A 14,890-nucleotide genomic window follows, 5' to 3' on the forward strand; every position below is an offset into this window, starting at 1 on the left:
TTTCCTCTGTGTGCTAGCGTGTGTTTATAATATCACTCTAGCAGTTGGGTCTAATCCTGGACTGATTCTATACTGCTCACACTAAACAGCTTGGCGGTGGTGCTCTTTGCCTCCTCCTGCTGGCCAGGAGTGTTATTCCCAACAATAAATGATGACGTTGTGGACTCCGGATATCCGGAAATAAATAAATTTATCAGGTAAGCATAAATTTAGTTTTTATTGTTAATAAGTGATGTGAAATTAGCCCCTTGTGTTCCAAAACCATAATGATATGTACTAATGCTTAACAAAGCAGGGGCATTATTATTGGGCATGTGTGTTGGATGGGTTATTTATCTTGATAATAGTTTAAAAGTGCTTATTTAAACATCTTTTAATCATACCTTACCAAACAGAACGTGTTATCTATTTTGTTTGATTTTGACATAGAATCATCAGCAAGATATTAATTTCCTGAACAATAGTTCTTCAAAGTTGCCACAACTTCTGCTATCTACAATAGCAGAATTAAAAAATATCTTACACAGTTTATCTTCAAAATGCAGTGACATTTACTCTATTCAACCACCTTTTCTGTGTAAAAATATCCAAAATTTCAATAAACTTCCATTAGAGATGGCAGAGACCAACACTGTTGGGGACTTCAAGAATGCCTTGGGTCGATGGATCATATCTTTCTTTAAATCTATTTCTATGTATTGGAGCAACTTAAGTCTCGCCAAAAATTCTATGCACAATAGGGGTTTAGTGTGCAGGATAACAACATAATATAAATAATTATAAAATAAAAAAATTGTAAAAGGAAGATGGTCCATAGTCCTCCATCACATATGGAATCTATTTCCCGCCACTAGCAGTAGGTCAAGAACCCATACAAGAGCTTAAAATACCTCCCATCTCTATTCTGTTTTGGCCTCACAGTGTTCAAGGTACTTGCTTATGGATTTATATTTGGGACCTCAGACTAATGTGAGACCCTTATTTCCTGGGAATTATCATTCACAAAGAAAATATAAGAGAGACTTCACAGCAGCTGAATGATACAGGGACATAGGAATGCGTGCAGTATTTCTCTATGGGACTTCAGCCATAACTACCCTCAGGCGTCATGGTATCATAAACGTCCTGTGGAGGATAGTTTAGATACAATGAATGTAAGTATCACAACGGCAGAACTAATTCTTAACTAAATGTATGTATGTTTGTAAATCTCCTGCAAGGTGGTGGAGGCTGAACATATAAGAAACTTTATATTTCGCAAGAGACTTTACAAGTTAATCTATGGCTTATGGTGTGCATCTGTATACAAACCTTATATACAGAAGGTTAACCTTGCCAATACTCACATGAGGAAAAATTATATATATATATATATATATATATGTTTATGAAAATTAGGCAAAGACATTATGAATAAGAAATTACTTGGATAAATTGATGACACATAGAAAATACACAGGATATGAAAATGGCAGGCAAATGAGAACAGATACGGTAACAAGATTATAAGTACTTGCTGAATGAGGCTGAAGGAATTAAGTTTGTTAAAGTTGCGGCAAGCAGCTTAGCAGATGTTAGGCAAACTAAATCTAGAAGGTGTTTGATAAGCAGCTTTAGTTTTAGGAGACGATGGAATAGATCTAACCTGAGCTGTTAGTATGAAGCGTGGAGCGAGAGCGGGTAGAAGCGGCAGCAGCTGAATGAGATCGGTCGGCATGTGACGTGACCGCTAGAGATTCCGGAACTTGCGAAGAACAGCAGCAGCTGGAGGATGGGCAAGCCAGGAAAACGTAGAGACAGTTAAGAATAATTCCAAGAGGAGGGGCTTGACACGGAGCTCTAGGAGGAACACAATACCAAGCAAAGAGGAGAGCTGTAAGGTGAGCTTTATAGCAAGAGCAATGATCCAATTACAGGTGTAGCACAGGAATAGGTTTGATGGCACTGAAAGTAAATACATGTTAATAATATGACAGGACACCCCTTCCAAAGATCACCTCCGGAGATCAGGTGAGGGTCGGTCTGGATGTCGCCGATGAAATAAAGCTGTCAAACGAGGTGCGGAAACTTGTGAAGCAGGCTCCCAAGAGTCATCCTCATCAGGATAATCTTTCCAATGTATCAGATATTGAAGTACACCTCCAACTCTTCGAGAGTCAAGAATGTTATGAACCTCATATTCACTAGATGGAACTATGAGTTGGGGTATAATTGGTGTGGTAGGACTGTGGCCTCGAAGCTTCTTAAATGGTTTTAAGTGGGACACATGGAAAGTTGGATGTATTTTCATATTAGCTGGTAGTATAAGCGTAACTGCATTTTGATTTATGATTCTGGATATTGGAAATGGTCCTATGAAAACTGAGGAGAGTTTTTTCGAGGGATATTGTAGTTTTAGGTTACGAGTTGAAAGCCAAACATAATCCCCTACTGCATAATTTGGGGAGGAAGTTCTCCGAGTATCATAATAAAACTTTTGTTGTTTCTTTGCTAGCGAAATGTTGTCCTTAATTGAGGTGAAGGTTTCGGAAATTGTGTTAATCAGTTGATTAACCATTGGGCAGTTACTTTGGGAACTACTCTCCCAATGGTAAGTTGGGTGAAAGCCGTAGTTTACGAAGAATGGTGTGTTCTTTATGGAGTTGTGATATGTATTGTTGAAAGCAAATTCAGTATGTATCAGTAAATCAGACCAATTATCCTGTTGTGCAGTGGCAAAACAGCGTAGATACTGTTCTACCCATTGGTTCGTTTTTTCGGTCTGTCCATTACTTTGTGGATGGTAGGCACTTGACAACCGTCTTGTGATTCCGAGTTTTACACAAAGTTCTTTCCAAAATTTACTAGTAAGAGGTGATTGATTCGGGTAATCCATGTAATTTGAAGATGTTGTTGAAAACGATATTAGCTGTTTCATAAGCGGTAGGAAGCTTGTGGAAAGGTACAAAATGGACCATCTTGCTTAACAAATCAACTATAACAACTATTGTGTTAAATTTGTTAGCTGGAGGTAAGTCTACTATAAAGTCTATAGCGATATCCTACCATGGTCTGTCTGGAGTAGGTAGAGGTAGAGGATTTCCATATGGAGCTTTCTTCCCCTTTTTGGAAGTTACGCATACCTTACATGTCTGTACATATTCAGCCACATCATGTGATAGAGTAGGCCACCAGAAGAATCTTTTAGTTAATTCTTGTGTCTTAGTAATACCTGGATGACCAGAGAGTGTCATGAATGGTCTGAAGTACCATAGCTCGGAGAGATTCTGGTACATATATTTGTTGATCATGGTAGTACAACCCATCTTCTTGAAGATGAAGTTCTGTTTTAGGAATTTGGGAATCAGTTAACTGTTTAGTAGAAAACAGTTGTTGTTGATCGAGAGTGAGGCCTACAAAATGGTCAGGTGTGATGATTGTTCCCTCTTTGTTTGAGTTGTATGTGGTATCAAACTGACGGGAAAGAGCGTCTGCCTTACGATTTTTTATGGCCGGTCTGTAGGTTATGAGGAAGTTGAACCTGTTAAAGAATAGATTCCAACGGATCTGTCTTGAGGTTAAAGTCTTGTTGGTCTTCAGATACTGCAGATTTCTATGATCCGTATAAATCAGTATGGGAGTTGAAGTAGCCTCAAGAAGGTGCCTCCAGTGTTCCATGGAACTTTTAATAGCGAGAAGTTCCTTTTCTCTTACTGGGTAGTTTTCTTCTGCTGAGGAAAGGGTTCGTGAATAGTAGGCTACTGGATGTAGTGGTTTTGCCAAATTCTCTCTTTGTGAGAGAATAGATCCAATTGCTACATTCGAGGCATCTACCTCTAAAATGTATTGCAGATTGGGATTTGGGAAGTGCAAGATGGGTGCACTAGTGAAAGATTTCTTGAAGTTGTCAAAAACTGTTTGTGCTTCAATTCCCCAAACAAAGGGTGTATTCTTTTTAGTAAGGTTTGTTAACGGTTTGGTTATGTGTGCAAAGTTTCGTATAAATTTCCGATAAAAATTAGCAAAGCCCATGAATCTCTGAACTTGTTTCTTATTAGTGGGCCTAGGCCAATGTAAAATTGCTGAAATCTTATCATCTTCCATATTTATTCCATCAGAGCTAATAGTGTAACCTAGAAAGGTTATCTTATTAGTGTGGAATTCACATTTCTCTAGTTTTACATAAAGGTGATTCTCACGTAAACTGGTAAGAACCACTTTTACATGTTGAATATGTTCATCGAGTGTTTTGGAGTAGATCAAAATGTCATCTAAATAGATCACTATGAATATATCAAGAAGGTCTTTAAAAATATCGTTGATCAGGTACTGAAAGGTTGCGGGCGCATTACATAGCCCAAAGAGCATAACTGTATATTCATATAACCTGTATCGGGTTCGGAAGGCTGTTAGCCATTCATGCCCTGATTTAATTCGGACTAAATTATACGCTCTCCTTAAATCCAATTTTGTAAAATATTTTGCACCTTGTAACCTTTCTATCAGGTCAGGTATTAGAGGAAGGGGATAGCGGTTTTTAATGGTGCGTTTATTCAGTTCACGGTAATACACTATAGGTCTAAGGCTTTGATCTTTATTACGAACAAAGAAAATCCCTGCTCCAGCAGGGGAAGTTGAGGGTTTAATAAACCCTTTTTTTAAATTCTCAAATAGATTTTTAAGAACTCTAGTTCTGAATCAGATAGAGGGAAAATATGCCCATATGGGATGTCCACTCCAGGTAGTAAATCAATTGGACAATCATATTTTCTATGGGGAGGCAAGTTTTCAGCCTCTTTTTTTGTCAAAAACATGAGAAAATGTCTGATACTGTGGGGGTATGGAGGATGTATCTGTAAGTAACACATGTGAATGAAAACATGTCTTATTGCAGTAATCTGAAGTGAACTCTATTGTAGAAAGTGACCAAGTAATGTTGGGGTCATGTAAAGATTACCAGGTAATTCCTAGAATTACAGGGTAAAGAGGTGATGGAATAACATCAAATGTTATATATTCAGTGTGGTTCTGTTTGGAAGTAACTCTTAGTGGTATAGTTTGATATTGTATAGGACCTGGGGAAATTTGTTTTCCATCAATAAAACGTAACACAGTAGGGTTAGCTTTTTTAATTAATGGAATTTTATTTTGATGAATGAAATCTACATCAATATCATTTAAACTAGCCCCTGAATCAAGGATAGCCTGGGTTTGAACTTGATGTTGATCCCACTGTAAAAGAATAGATAACAGGCAGTGAGAAGAAAGCTTATTACATGTTGTGAAACAGTTAGCAGTAGTTTTTTGCTTACCCTTCCTTGTGCGCAATTGAGGGCAATCTTTTACTGTGTGGTCTGGCGCTCCACAATACATGCAGAGGTTGTTACTGCGTCTTCTTAGTTTTCCTGTTGGTTCAGAGGTCCTCTAAGAAATCCTAGTTCCATTGGTTCAGATGGATCTTTGTTAGTAACTTTCATGCTATGCTCTGGATAACTTGGAGTGTATGTTTTTTTTTATTGGGTGATCTGACTGATACCTCTCAACTCTCCTTTCTCTGATTCTTCTATCAAGAACTATGCAAAGGTTGATTAATTCTTCAAGAGAGTCAGGTAGCTGAACTCTCGCCAACTCATCTTTTTTTTTTTTTTTTTTTTTTAATATCTTTATTTAGTGGAAACCCAAACGGGTGCACCACATCGAGAAGAAAAGTGACATACATAGGATGGAAACAATTCAATTCAGTTTTTACAGAAATGATATCAGCATGGGAAACTTACATCCAGTGAACAATGTGAGTTAGGTGCAGGCTCGAGGCGGTGAACACCCATCCGGGTGAATTTTACATTTTCTGGGAACGGGGAGGGGGGGGGGGGTTGAGGGGTAGGTCCTATCGCCAACTCATCTTTTAGGGCATCAGATAACCCTAACCGGAATTGATTTCTAAGCGACAGGTCGTTCCGAAGTGTGTCTTTTGACCATTTTTTAAAATCAGTAACATTCCTCCACCTGTCGTTTATTTTGTCTTAAAGACCTCATGGTATTTTCTGCAGTGAGTTGTTTATTGGGGTCGTCATATAATTGACTCATGGCTTTGAAGAAATTTTCTAAGGAGTACAAGATGGGGGTCATCAGTCTCAAAAAACGTGTTAGCCCAGCTACGGGGTTCTCCTCTCAGATATGATATGGTAGTTAATAATCATTAGGATATGACCTAGGTTTTAATGCATAATACAAAAGACAGGCATTTTTTAATTCTCTGTATTGCCTTCTATAACCAGAGAATTTTTCTGGAGGACTGGGTTCGGGATCTGGTGCTAAATTTGAGGAGCTCAAAGACTGTAATTTTTCATTTATATACAATTTCAAGTTTGTATTCTCTTGATGAAGACTATTGTAACCCTGTGTGAGAGTCTCTACTCTTTCTGTAAGAACCGGTACATGTTTGTCTGCTGGATCCATGTTGTGGCTTGGTATTTCTATCATAAACGTCCTGTGGAGGATAGTTTAGATACAATGAATGTAAGGATCACAACTGCAGAACTAATTTTTAACTAAATGTATGTATGTTTGTAAATCTCCTGCAAGGTGGTGGAGGCTGAACATATAAGAAACTTTATATTTCGCAAGAGACTTTACAAGTTAATCTATGGCTTATGGTGTGCATCTGTATACAAACCTTTTATACAGAAGGTTAACCTTGCCAATACTCACATGAGGAAAAATTATATATATATATGTTTATGAAAATTAGGCAAAGACATTATGAATAAGAAATTACTTGGATAAATTGATGACACATAGAAAATACACAGGATATGAAAATGGCAGGCAAATGAGAACAGATACGGTAACAAGATTATAAGTACTTGCTGAATGAGGCTGAAGGAATTAAGTTTGTTAAAGTTGCGGCAAGCAGCTTAGCAGATGTTAGGCAAACTAAATCTAGAAGGTGTTTGATAAGCAGCTTTAGTTTTAGGAGACGATGGAATAGATCTAACCTGAGCTGTTAGTATGAAGCGTGGAGCGAGAGCGGGTAGAAGCGGCAGCAGCTGAATGAGATCGGTCGGCGTGTGACGTCACCGCTAGAGATTCCGGAACTTGCGAAGAACAGCAGCAGCTGGAGGATTGGCAAGCCAGGAAAACGTAGAGACAGTTCAGAATAATTCCAAGAGGAGGGGCTTGACACGGAGCTCTAGGAAGAACACAATACCAAGCAAAGAGGAGAGCTGTAAGGTGAACTTTATAGCAAGAGCAATGATCCAATTACAGGTGTAGCACAGGAATAGGTTTGATGGCACTGAAAGTAAATACATGTTAATAATATGACACATGGGGACTTGTACTTAGCCTACCCCTGGTACATGCCTGGTAAGCCGGTGGATGGGTGCCAGGGGACTTAGCCTGCTATCCTCATGGCACACTTTTTTTCAGGTCCCTGTTGGCCTTATTCTTTTCAGGAACACAGTCAGATAAGATAGCCCATTAACAGCCCTCTGGCAGCTCTGGCAAACCATTTTTGGGACTTATTAAAAAATAGGTATCTGGCCCTTTAAGAAAACTGCTAACCAGTTAGCAGTTCCTTAGTGCACAATCCAGTTTAGCAGGAGGGCACTTTATTTATAGTTTTTTCTTTCTGAGGCACTGGAAACTATCCGCACAATTTTACCCTTAATGCAACAGCATAAATTTATGGCGACCATAGATCTCAAGGATGCATATCTTCACATACCTATCCACAGGTTTCATCTGTTCCTGAAGTTTTCATTACTAGATAAATACTACCAGTTTGTTGCTCTTCCGTTTTGTCTGGCCACAGCTTCATGCATATTTACATAGGTGTTGGGTGCATTATTGGCGCAGTGGCGTCACTAGGGGGTGCGGGGGGTGCGGGACGCACCTGGGTGACACCCTCCAGGGGGTGACACCAGAAAAAAAAATTATTTTTTTTTACATTTTATTGAAATTCAAAGAAATACAATGTTGAGATGCATACATTGTTTTATTAGAGGCAGGCTTTTGTGAACATTAGTGGGACTGGGGAAGTTGTAGACACACAATTTTTTTGCCCCTTGAGCCAGTACTGCAATTTCAACAAATAGTTTTCCCGGCTGCTTTTGCTTGTTTGTACTTTGCCCTGCCCAATTTCACTATGAATGTTGTGGGTGTGCCGTGGGGCTTGCAAAGTTGTGCTGCTAGCCTAAACCTGCCTGCCTATCTGTGCTCACTGCTCAGTGACATGCGGCCCAGGGCTGTGCACTGACAGACTTGGAACAGAGTCAGAGAGCAAAAGTTTCATAGTTTGCACGCCTAAACCTTTTCTTCGGTGATTTATTTTAGAGTGCTCTGTTTATCTTTCATTTGATGTTCTGCTGAGCCAGGGAGCAGCTCTAGGCATGAGCTTTATAATTAATGCAGTGCAGTTTACATATTTTGTATGTGTGTGTCTGAGTTTTTGTGTGTCTCAGTGTTTTTGTGTGTGTGTTTTTGTGTGTGTGTCTGAGTGTGTCTCCGAGTGTTTGTGTGTGCATCTGAGTATGTTTTTAAGTGTGTCTGAGTGTTTGTATGTGTGTTTGCCTGTGTTATTGTGTGTGTCTGCTTTCTGGGGGGGGGGGGTGACACCATGACTTACCGCACCGGGTGACAGCAACCCTAGTGACGCCACTGTATTGGCGGTAATCAGAGCTCAGAGAATTTCAATTGCACCATATCTCGACGATATCCTAGTGCAAACCCCTTCCTCGTCACTCGCTATTGCTCATGCTCACAAGCTTCTTTCTTTTCTCCAAGACCATGGTTGGAGAATCAATTTTCCCAAAAGCTCCATTGTATCCTGCTACAATTGTAGCATTTCTAGGAGTCATAATAGATTCAGTCCTTATGCGTCTGTTTCTTATGGAACCTCATAAAATAAAGCTTCAGAAGGCATGTTTCTCCCTGTAAAGTTCTCCATTTTCATCAGTAGGTCAATGCATGGAGGTGGTGGGTTTTATAGTTGCTCCATTTGCCGTCTCCACTTGCTATTTTTAATTATTTATGCTAAATCAGTGGTCAAAGAATGATCTACATTTGGATAAACAGATTGCACTGGATTTTTCCGTCACACAATCTCCTTCTTTGACGCTTGGGGCATCCTACCTTTGTTCGTCATGGGCTATCATGACAACGGATGCCATTCTTTCAGGCTGGGGGGGGGGCAGTCTGGGATTCAAGGAGGAGAACAAGGAGTTTGGTCTCCTTTAGAGGTGAGGATACCAATCAACACTCTGGAACTTTGAGCGATTCAACAGGCTCTTCAGTCCTGTCCCCTATTGAGGGAGGGACAGTTTATCCACTTCCAGTCGGGCAATATCACGGCGGTGGCATACAAGGGGGTACCCGCAGTCCACTGAACGTGCAGGAAGTGTCTTAGATTCTGTCTTGGGCAGAGATGAATCAATGCTCCCTATAGGCAATTCACATACCCGGTGTGAACAACTGGGAGGCGAATTGCCTCAGCCATCCATGACATAGATCTGATGTCCTCTCACTTAAATCCCAAGCTTCCAAGGTACTGTGCAAGATCAAGAGATCCAAAGGCTCACATGATAGATGCGTTTATATGTCCATGGGAATTTTATCTAGCATACCTGTTTCTCTTACTTGGTGTATCCAGTCCACGGATTCATCCTTACTTGTGGGATATTCTCAATCCCTACAGGAAGTGGCAAAGAGAGCACACAGCAAAGCTGTCCATATAGCTCCCCTCAGGCTCCGCCCCCCCCAGTCATTCTCTTTGCCGCTCTAACAAGTAGCATCTCCACGGGAGGGTAAAGAGTTTGTGGTGTTAGATTTGTAGTAGTTTATTTCTTCAATCAAGAGTTTGTTATTTTAAAATAGTGCCGGTTTGTACTATTTACTCTGTGGCAGAAAGTGATGAAGATTTCTGCTGAGAGGAAAAAGATTTTAGCATGTTGTAACTAAAATCCATTGCTGTTCCCACACAGGACTGTTGAGTACCGGAGAACTTCAGTTGGGGGGAACAGTTTGCAGGCTTAACTGCTTAAGGTATGCTCAGTCATTTATTTCTAACAAGACCTGGTAATGCTAGAAGACTGACAGAAATCCCCATGAGGGAAGGTAAGCCATTTTCTGAGACGCAGTATAGAAGGATGGCTTCAGTTAAGGGCTTAAATACTGGTAGACACTGTGATGGGCTAAATCGACTGTTTTATTAATGGAATCTTATATTTGTTCAAGTGTTTGAAACGTTGGACACACTTTTGGGGTTTTTATTATGCCTGGCATATTTTTAGATGCCTAGTCTGACTCAGGAAGGCCCCATAACTCTAGACTGAAGAGGGAGGGGGCCTCATTTTTGCACCTCAGTTGCGCAGTTGATTTTCAAGACAGCTTCATGCAGCTTCACGTGTACAGTCCTGAGAGTGCAGGAGGACATCAAGGAGGCTTATATTTCTGCTACAAATAACCCTAAAGGAAGGTAGGGCCACAGCAAAGACTGTGGCGCCGTGTTGTAGTGTGTTAAACCGGTTGTTTACTGCAATTTGCTCCGGTTTGGTCAATAAGGGGTTAATTGATTTGAAAATTTGTGTGCAATCATGTGGTGAAATTTTCATAAAGATTGGATGTTTTTTGTTGATTTGGTAAAAAAGTGTGTGCTTTTTATTATTTAAAGACACAGTGATTTTTTCTGTATTGTAGTGCTGTATAAGTCTGTCATACATGTCTGAGACTTCAGATAGACCTTGTTCTTTATGTTTAAAAGCCATGGCGGTACCCCCATTGCATTTATGTGTAAAGTGTGCTAAAACATCTAAGCATTTTAAAGACCATCCAGTGACACTTAAAAATGTAGCCCAAGATGATTCTTTAACAGAGGGTAATGAGAATAGTCCTTCTTCCTCTCCCCATGTGTCGACACCAGTTACGCCCGCGCAAGCGATGCCTAGTACCTCTAGCGCATTGGCCCCTATTACTTTACAACAATTAGCAGCAGTAATGGATAATTCCCTTGCAGCATTTTTATCCAAACTGCCAGTTTTTCCAAAAAAGCGCGATAACTCAGTATTAAATACAGAGGATGAGCAATCAGAAGCTTTGGATGATTTATCTGTAGTACCCTCACAAAACTCAGAAGTAGCAGTGAGGGAAGGTCTGTCTGAGGGAGAAATTTCTGATACAGGAAAAGTTTCTCAGCGGGCAGATTCAGATTCCTTAGCATTTAAATTTAAGCTGGAACACCTCCGCGTCCTGCTTAAGGAGGTTTTAGCTACGCTGGATGATTGTGACCCCATGGTGGTCCCAGAAAAATTGTGTAAGATGGACAGGTTTTTAGAGGTCCCTGTATACACTGAGGCATTTCCGATCCCAAAGAGGGTGGCGGATATTGTGACTAGGGAGTGGGAGAGACCAGGTGTACCCTTTGTCCCCCCCCCCTATCTTTAAGAAAATGTTCCCCATAAATGACCCCAGGCGGGACGAGTGGCAGACGGTCCCTAAGGTAGAGGGGGCTGTTTCAACACTTGCTAAGCGTACAACTATACCAATAGAGGACAGTTGTGCTTTCAAAGATCCTATGGATAAAAAATTGGAAGGATTGCTGAAGAAAATCTTTGTTCAGCAAGGTTTTCTGCTTCAACCAATTGCCTGCATTATTCCTGTAACTACTGCAGCGGCTTTTTGGTTCGAGGCCCTGGAGGAGTCGCTCCAGAGGGAGACTTCATACGATGAGGTCATGGATAGAATTCATGCTCTAAAGCTGGCTAATTCTTTTATCACTGATGCCGCTCTCCAGTTAGCTAAACTAGCGGCGAAAAACTCAGGTTTTGCCATCATGGCACGAAGAGCGCTTTGGCTCAAGTCGTGGTCGGCGGATGTGTCGTACAAAACGAAACTGTTAAATATTCCCTTCAAGGGGAAAACCCTTTTCGGCCCAGAGCTGAAAGAAATTATTTCAGATATCACTGGGGGCAAGGGCCATGTCCTTCCACAAGATAGGCCGTTTAAGGCCAAAAACAAGGCTAATTTTCGCTCCTTTCGCAACTTCAGGATCGGAGCTGCTGCAACCTCTGCTGGTGCAAAGCAAGATAACGCTTCCCAGCCCAAAGCAACCTGGAAACCCTTGCAGGGCTGGAATAAGGGTAAACAGGCCAAGAAGCCTGCTCCTGCTACCAAGACAGCATGAAGGGGTAGCCCCCGATCCGGGACCGGATCTAGTAGGGGGCAGACTTTCTCTATTTGCTCAGGCTTGGGCAAGAGACATTCCGGATCCCTGGGCATTAGAAATAGTTGCTCAGGGGTACCTTCTAGAATTCAAGGATTCTCCCTCAAGGGGAAGGTTCCACATTTCTCGTTTGTCTTCAGACCAAACAAAGAAACAGGCGTTCTTACGCTGTGTAGAAGATCTCCTAAAAATGGGAGTAGTACACCCAGTTCCAATTGCAGAACAAGGACTGGGCTTTTACTCAAACCTGTTCGTAGTTCCCAAAAAGGAGGGAACTTTCAGGCCAATCCTGGACCTAAAAATTCTAAATAAATTCCTCAGAGTTCCGTCTTTCAAGATGGAAACCATTCGGACAATATTGCTGATGATCCAGGAAGGTCAATATATGACTACCGTGGATTTAAAGGATGCGTACCTACATATTCCTATCCACAAAGATCACCATTAGTTCCTAAGGTTCGCCTTTCTGGACAAACATTACCAATTCGTGGCCACCGCTCCCAGAATTTTCACAAAGGTGCTAGGGTCCCTTCTAGTGGTGCTAAGACCGCGGGGCATTGCAATAGCACCTTACCTTGACGACATATTAATACAGGCGTCGTCTTTCCACAGAGCCAAGGCTCATACGGACATTGTTCTGGCATTTCTAAGGTCTCACGGGTGGAAGGTGAACGTAGAAAAAAGTTCTCTGTCCCCGTTCACAAGGGTTCCCTTCCTGGGAACACTAATAGACTCGGTAGAAATGAAAATCTTTCTGACAGAGGTCAGGAAGTCAAAACTGTTGAATACTTGCCGAGCTCTTCATTCCATTCCTCGGCCTTCTGTGGCTCAGTGCATGGAGGTAATTGGTTTAATGGTTGCGGCAATGGACGTAGTCCCTTTTGCCTGAATTCATCTCAGACCACTGCAACTGTGCATGCTCAAGCAGTGGAACGGGGATTACGCAGATTTATCTCCTCAAATACAAATGGGCCAGAAAACCAGAGACTCTCTTCTCTGGTGGTTGTCTCATGATCACCTGTCTCAGGGAATGAGTTTCCGCAGACCGGAGTGGATCATTGTCACGACCGATGCCAGTCTGGGGTGCGGTCTGGAACTCCCTGAAGGCTTAGGGTTTATGGTCTCGGGAAGAATCTCTTCTCCCGATAAACATTTTGGAGCTGAGAGAGATATTCAACAGGCGTGGCCTCAACTAGCGGAGGCCAAATTCATCAGATTTCAGTCGGACAACATCACGACTGTAGCGTACATCAATCATCAGGGAGGAACAAAGAGTTCCCTAGCGATGAAGGAAGTATCCAAGATCATCAAATGGGCGGATGATCACTCCTGCCATCTATCTGCAATTCACATCCCAGGGGTAGACAACTGGGAGGCGGATTTTCTAAGTCGTCAGACTTTTCATCCGGGGGAGTGGGAACTGCACCCGGAGGTTTTTGTCCAGCTGACCCAGCTATGGGGCATTCCAGAATTGGATCTGATGGCGTCCCGTCAGAACACCAAACTTCCCCTTTACGGATCCAGATCCAGGGATCCCAAGGCGGCAATGATAGATGCTTTAACAGCGCCTTGGTCATTCAGTCTAGCTTATGTCTTTCCACCGTTTCCTCTTCTCCCTCGGTTAGTAGCCAGAATCAAACAGGAGAAGGCTTCGGTAATTCTGATAGCGCCTTCGTGGCCACGCAGGACTTGGTATGCAGACCTAGTGGACATGTCATCAGTCCCACCATGGAAACTGCCATCGAGGCAGGATCTTCTAATTCAAGGTCCTTTCAAGCATCCAAATCTAGTTTCTCTGCAACTGACTGCTTGGAGATTGAACGCTTAATTCTAGCTAAGCGTGGTTTCTCTGAATCAGTTATAGACACTCTGATACAGGCCAGAAAGCCTGTCACCAGGAAAATTTACCATAAGATATGGCGGAAATATCTTTGTTGGTGTGAATCCCAGGGTTACTTGTGGAGTAAGGTTAGGATTCCAAGGATATTAGCTTTTCTCCAAGAAGGATTGGAGAAAGGTCTGTCAGCTAGTTCCTTAAAGGGACAGATATCTGCTCTGTCTATCCTGTTACATAAGCGCCTGTCAGCTGTACCAGACGTTCAGGTGTTTGCACAGGCCCTAGTTAGAATCAAGCCTGTTTACAAGCCTGTGGCTCCTCCTTGGAGTCTAAATTTAGTTCTTTCAGTTCTTCAAGGGGTTCCGTTTGAACCTTTGCATTCCATAGATATTAAGTTATTATCTTGGAAAGTTTTGTTTTTAGTAGCCATTTCTGCTGCTCGAAGAGTTTCTGAATTGTCTGCTTTGCAGTGTGATTCACCCTATCTGGTGTTCCATGCAGATATGGTTGTTTTGCGTACCAAACCTGGTTTTCTTCCAAAAGTGGTTTCTAATAAGAATATTAACCAGGAAATCATTGTTCCTTCTCTGTGTCCTAATCCAGTTTCTAGGAAGGAACGACTTTTACACAATCTTGACGTGGTTCGTGCTTTAAAATTCTATTTAAAAGCAACTAAAGATTTCAGACAAACATCATCCTTGTTTGTCGTCTATTCTGGTAAGAGGAGAGGTCAGAAAGCGACTGCTACCTCTCTTTCCTTTTGGCTGAAAAGCATCATCCGATTGGCTTATGAGACTGCTGGACTGCAGCCTCCCGAACGAATTACAGCTCATTCCACCAGAGCTGTGGCTTCC

The 14,890-nt window shown here is 41.7% G+C and overlaps 1 protein-coding gene across 1 annotated transcript in view; it reads left to right on the top strand.

Annotated features, from left to right (window-relative positions):
• Positions 1-4,819: 4,819 nt before the first annotated feature.
• Positions 4,820-14,890, top strand: part of LOC128639020 (amyloid beta precursor like protein 2) — a 101,241-nt gene continuing 91,170 nt past the window's right edge. The window contains exons 1-2 of the mRNA XM_053691160.1: positions 4,820-4,834; positions 5,651-5,770. Of these exons, the coding sequence (XP_053547135.1) occupies positions 4,820-4,834; positions 5,651-5,770 (135 nt within the window). The remainder of the gene's footprint in view (positions 4,835-5,650; positions 5,771-14,890) is intronic.

This window comes from Bombina bombina, chromosome 8, assembly GCF_027579735.1.
Source record: "Bombina bombina isolate aBomBom1 chromosome 8, aBomBom1.pri, whole genome shotgun sequence".
NCBI lineage: Eukaryota > Metazoa > Chordata > Amphibia > Anura > Bombinatoridae > Bombina > Bombina bombina.